Source organism: Colossoma macropomum, unplaced genomic scaffold (assembly GCF_904425465.1).
Source record: "Colossoma macropomum unplaced genomic scaffold, Colossoma_macropomum, whole genome shotgun sequence".
In the NCBI taxonomy this organism is placed as follows: Eukaryota; Metazoa; Chordata; class Actinopteri; order Characiformes; family Serrasalmidae; genus Colossoma; species Colossoma macropomum.
Genome location: NW_023494786.1, coordinates 3,898,546 through 3,904,545, shown reverse-complemented (window position 1 = coordinate 3,904,545; position 6,000 = coordinate 3,898,546). Strand labels below are relative to the sequence as shown.

The 6,000-nt window shown below is 43.2% G+C and overlaps 1 protein-coding gene across 4 annotated transcripts in view; it reads right to left on the bottom strand.

Moving 5' to 3' along the window:
- Window positions 1–3,055: 3,055 nt before the first annotated feature.
- The window catches only part of LOC118798495 (interleukin-1 receptor accessory protein), a 34,055-nt gene continuing 31,110 nt past the window's right edge, over window positions 3,056–6,000 (bottom strand). For all 4 annotated transcript variants that reach the window (XM_036557884.1, XM_036557899.1, XM_036557876.1 and 1 more), the window contains exon 11: window positions 3,056–5,444. In XM_036557884.1, the coding sequence (XP_036413777.1) occupies window positions 4,978–5,444 (467 nt within the window). In that variant the 3' untranslated portion in view covers window positions 3,056–4,977. The remainder of the gene's footprint in view (window positions 5,445–6,000) is intronic.

The window sequence follows — 6,000 nt, the reverse complement described above, 5'->3', positions numbered from 1 at the left end:
AAACATAAACACAGACATGCCAGCAGGACTCAGTCTCACAAAGCAGGATCTCTTACTTACCCAGCAAACTTTAAACTTAGATTTTCTGATTTTCTGTCTCATGCTGATGGATCACTTCTTTCCTGGGTACATCGCCATGGCAACTTATACTGCATGCCTAACCTGCTCTGGGTCAGTCAGCCTTATAGCAGATCAATCAGGACCAATGTCAGATCAATCAGGGCCAGGCTTCTAGACTTCTAAGCAATCAGAACCAACGTTCTGGTGGACCAATCAGGGCCAACGTTTTCACCAATTAGAGCCACTCTTTTTACCAATCAAGATCATCCTTCTGACCAATAAGGAAAAGCGTTCTGTCCAATCAGTGCCAACATTCTGGAGGATCAATCAAGGCAAGGCTTCTCATCAATTAGAGTCATTCTTCCCAATCATGGTCAACCTCAAAGACAATCAGGGACAACCTCCTGGTGGATAAATGAGGGCCAGCCTTCTGACCAGTCAGGTCTTCTAGCAGACCAAACAAGGCCAAGCTTCTCTCCAACCTTTTGTCCAATCAGGGCCAGCCTTCTGGCAGATGAATCAAAGCCAGCCAACTGGACCAACTTTCTGGTGGATCAGTCAAAGCTGAACTTCTTGATCAATCATGGCCAGATTTCTGACCAATCAAGGCTAACCTTCTTACCGACCTTCTGATCAATCAGGGCCAACCCTCCAGCAGACGAATCAGGGCCAGCCAACTGGACCAACTTTCTGGTGGATCAGTCAGAGCCAACCATCTTGATCAATTGTGGCCAGACTTCTGACCAATCAGGACCAATCTTCTTACTAACCTTCTGACCAATCAGGGCCAACCTTCCAGCAGACGAATCAGGGCCAGCCAACTGGAGCCACTTTCTGGTGTATTAGTCAAGGCCAACCTTCTTGAACTATTATGGTCAGACTTCTGACCAATCAAGGCCAACCTTTTTCACCAATCTTCTGACCAATCAGGGCCAGCCTTCTGGCGTACAAACCAAGGCCAGCCAACTGGACCAGCTTTCTGGTGGTCCTGTCAGGGCTGACCTTCTTGATCAATTATGACCAGAGTTCGGACCAATCAGGGCCAACCTTCTGACCAAGCAGTGTGAAAGATTAATTCACAAACGAACATTGTAAAATAGTGTCAATGGGGACAACATTTGAGACCTGTGCATGACGGGGGAACATTCTAGAACAGTGTAAATGGAGGAAGAGCATTCTAGAACCATGTGAATCGAGCAGAACAGTCTAGACAGTGTCAGTGTGGTCAGTGTGGTGTGGCCTTCATGCCGATGACTGGACTGTCCTTTATAACGTTCACAAGACTTTGATTAGTTTGAACCGTTAAACCAAATGAGCTATTGTGAATGAGGGGAGAACATTCTAGAACAGTGGGAAGGAAGAAAGAACCGTCTAGAACAGTGACAATGATGTAGTGATGAATGCTGATGAACGATTAATGCAGGAATGGCAGCAGGACTGACCGTACCTGATGTTTAAGCCTTAATAAATAAACAGCGAATGTCCACTGTGGCTTAAATTAGATACTGATAATATATTCATTGTACTGTGTCTGATTTTATTGTATATTTCTTATTATACATTTTATTTTGAGGTATTTTATTTAGTTATTTTCTTCTAAAGCACCTCAGGTTGAATATGTCATGAAAGTGTGCTATATAAATAAAATGTATACATATTTATAGCTATTTATTTTTACCGAAACATCCTGCATTTTAGCAAAATATTATCACCACATTATTCTCCACCCATAGGGAAGGAAAGTGGTCAGAGCGCCCCCTGCTGGTTGATTTAATCGTAACAGTGAATTGGAGATGATGTATGTTGCAGGTTGTACAACACAATGTGCCGTGTCAGCTGACAGTAAAAGACATAAATAGTTTTCACCATCATTTCTGTTATTTATTGCACTAATAAGTATCGTTATTTTATTGCACTAATAGCTACTGTTGCAAAATAAACACAAACCACAATCACAAAGCTGGTTAATTCACCATGGTGAAAATGTTTTGCATGCGGCCTGCAGGTGGCGTAGTTCTGCACTTCCTCTCCTCATCCTCACTCTCCCTGCAGACACGACAACAGCAAAAATGGGCTGCTTAGCTTAGCTTAGCTTGGCCTCCACACATGGGCTGTTTAAATACCACATCAAACCCTTCTCCATGAACCTCTTCACTCCACACTGCGTAATCCGCTCGGTCAGCGAGACTCTGTAAGCTGTACATTACTGTATTCTATCTGCTGTGACACACCCGGCTCACCTCTACAGCTAATTAACCACCGCTAACGAAGAGAATCAGGTGAGCGAGATTAGAGAGTTCATACAGGAGCACAGCCTGAGCTCAGCCTTCATTAGCATACTGATTACACTCTACACTCCTTCATTAGCATATTGATTACACTGTATTATCCTCTAATGGAATATACACTGAACAGAAAGATCCAGTTATGTAAACCTGCACAGTCAGCTGGACGCAGTTTATATTAATCTGACCATTAATGGACACACACCCACACACACACACACATACCACAGCCTCCCAGTCCGAATGAAATGCATGATACTGTTTGTATGAATACAAAAATATTTATTCATTTCTAGAAACAAAGGCAACACAAAATATGAAAATATGGCATCAGTTCTGGAAATGAACACAAAAGCAATTCAAATGAATGTGAAATGGCTGAGAGACATAAATGACAATAAAATTAACAATAAAAACTCCACAAATTAAACCTTTTAACAAAAGAAAAGATGATCACATCCTGTCAACATTCAGTAAAACATGCACGCATATATGTATTCCATAAATACCATAAATTTCATGATGAATGGACCAACAGAAACAGCCCAAAATCATTTTGAAAAAAAAATCTGCTTCCATTGACTTACATTAAATACATTAAAAGTAAAGTAGGTTTTTTCCTTCTTCTGTAAAGTTGCCGTTTTGAAGATATGAGGTTTTGGTCCAACAGTAGCGATTCTATACATACATACACACACACACACACACACACACACACACACACACACACACATATATATATATATATAAGATCTGATGAGGTCAAGATGAGATTTTTCACAAATCTCAAGTTATGAAATCTGAAGTTAGGCTGCGTCCAAAACCGCAGACTACCACACCACATCAAAATAGCAAAATAGCAATATCAAAATTTTAAATTCAAATTTCAAAATTCCAAATTCATTTATTACAATATCAAAATCCATTCAAATTCCTTCCTATGGAGTAAAGTGTAGTAGTGTGAGGTTTTAGACCCAGCTCTAAATGTAAACCCTAGAGAGGAACCCTCAGAGCCTCCTAGACTTTCAGAGAAGGCCTAATGATTTCTGGCAACTAAAAAAAAATACTGTCTGTAATTTTTAGTTCATTTGTATTCAGTAAAATCAGCTTGTGTTCAAACTCAGTATTAAAGTACTGCTGTTGTTTCACTCTTAAGTTTAGGATGGAGATAAAAGGGTTAGCCTGATATCTGTGGCCCCAATTCTACCTGAAATGGCATACCCAAAGCTACAGGGGGCGCTGTTCCCACATACTCTGGGCTGCAGTCGTGATCTCGGAAACACTCTCATGTCAGAATAACTGTATGAATCACTGACTCAGAGAAACGGAGGAGTTTCTTTCCTCCTGACTCATCGATCTCTAAACTGATCTCTGACTCTTGCTGTGTTATCAGACCGCATGTTCTAGATGACGGTGTCTCTGTGGAGGCGGAGAGGCTCTGAGGGTGAGGACACAGATTTGCTGGTGTTCATTCGGTGCTGATGATGTAAATGAGACGGTCGCAACTGCTGTGAATGACGGATCATAAAACGGTTTATGGGAATCAAATCCTGAGAGTTCAAGCTTTCTAACTGTATACTGCATCACCGTATTGCTGGACGATTTGATGCATAAAACTGATGTTAAAAAAAACGCAGGTCAACAGTTTGGATGAAGTGCATCTGTTCTGCTCCATGATCTAGAACAGGTTAGGTTTACAGTGTGGAATGTTAACAATGTGGCAGTGGTCATGAGATGGTGATGGTTCTGGTGCTGAGCCTGAGAGCTGCCACCTGTGAGGACCATTCAGTTTAAAGCAGGGTTTCTCAGCCAGTGGTCTGTAGTGGGCCAGTGATGACTCAAAAACCACTGGAAAAAATACCTCATGTAACAATTAAAAGTAAATCTAAAATGCTGTCAAACTGCAAACAATATGAATTCGTCATTTACACTATTCTTATCCTATAGTTCCTTTAAACACCAAGTCAAATATATTTCTATTGCACTTTTTACTTAACTGTCACAAAGCAGCATTACAGAAAAATCAGGTTCCTGAGCGTCGCCAAGGGCAACAGTGGCAGAAAAACTCCCTAAGAGCAAGAGGAAAAAGCCTTGAGAGGACCCAAGACTCAAAAGAGGAACCCATCCTCCTCTTATTATTCTTATAATTTATCGTTAAGTGACAAATTAGGAATGAATCAGGGCGCAAAAGCTGGGGTCATGTTCATACGAGTCCATTAGTAGCACTCTATTAACCATGTGGGTAAAGATAGCAACCCTCGCAACCACATAACAACACCCTAGCAACCACCTAGCAACACCCTAGCAACCACCTGGGATACTATAGCAACCATTTATCACCACATTTGCAACCACCTTAAATACTATAGTAACCGTTCAGCATTTCCCTAGCAACTGCCTAGCAACTGCTTAAGCTGCGCAATCACTCTGCAAATGTTGCAAAAGAGACGATCGTAACTGCTTCTTTCAAGACGCCAAGCTTTCTAACGGCATATCGCAAATAATACGTAAAAAATGGAATTGAATATTGCAGCTAAACCATATTGTAGTACTATAACTATTCGGCATCAGCCTAGCAACTGCGCAAGTAAACAGGTGGGCCCTGAGGCAGAAGTGGTTGAGGAGCCCTGGTTTAAACCGCAGCGCTGCTGCTCTGCGCTCTCTGTTTCTGATGTGCCTGTGTGTCAGGTTTACTCAGAGAGTCCAGAATCAGCGCCGTGCTCTCCTCCGGGTGTTTGCGCTTTGCGTGGTCCGTGAGGTCGAGTGTGCGCTCTGTGTCCGTGTGTGTGGTGTGTTTGCGGATGGGCAGCTCCAGCTGCAGCTGCTTCCAGAAGCGAGACGACAGAGGTAGGGACTTCTCCCCCTGCCAGCGGATCAGGGTGAGAGCGACGCGCGCCCTGCGCAGCTCCTTCACCCAACACTGCTTGTTTACAAGTTTATACTGGATCAGGACCACCCTCAGGTGGCCCCCCCGCAGCATGGCCAGACCGGCCTGAAGCTCCAGCAGAGCCTGGGTACCCTGCACCGCGCTGAACGCGCTCACCACAATCACCAGCCGCCGGCTGCGGCCAACGAACCGCAGCGTCTCGTCCGTAATGGCTACACACACACACACACACACACACACATATCACAGTTACACACACAGTTACACACACAGACAGTTACACATCCTGACACACTGTTATTTTGAATGTAGCATGTTACGTCATTGAAACGTCTCACTCCGCAGTCCATATATGGAACCTAAGCTGCAAAAAAAGCCCATTGTTTCTGTGATGTCACAAAAAATCTAATGCATGCACATGAATTCACCCATTCAGCCCGCAGCAGTCTAGCCCCGCCCACTCGCACTGACGTTATAAGGAGTGTTTCAGCATGGACTGCATTTCAAATGAGGCAGCCAATCAGAACAGAGCTCATTTACATATATCAGTCTGAAAAGCACAGTAACTACAACAGCCTGTTTAACTGTAAGTGACCATAATAATGTCTTTGGAACATAAATCCACACAGACGTTTTCAGCAGACCTCCGCAGGAAAAATACAACCTACCAACACCCTAGCAACCACCTAGTAATACCCAAGCAACCACGTAGCAACACCCTAGCAACCACCTAGTAACACCCTAGCAACCACCTAGCATTACCCAAGC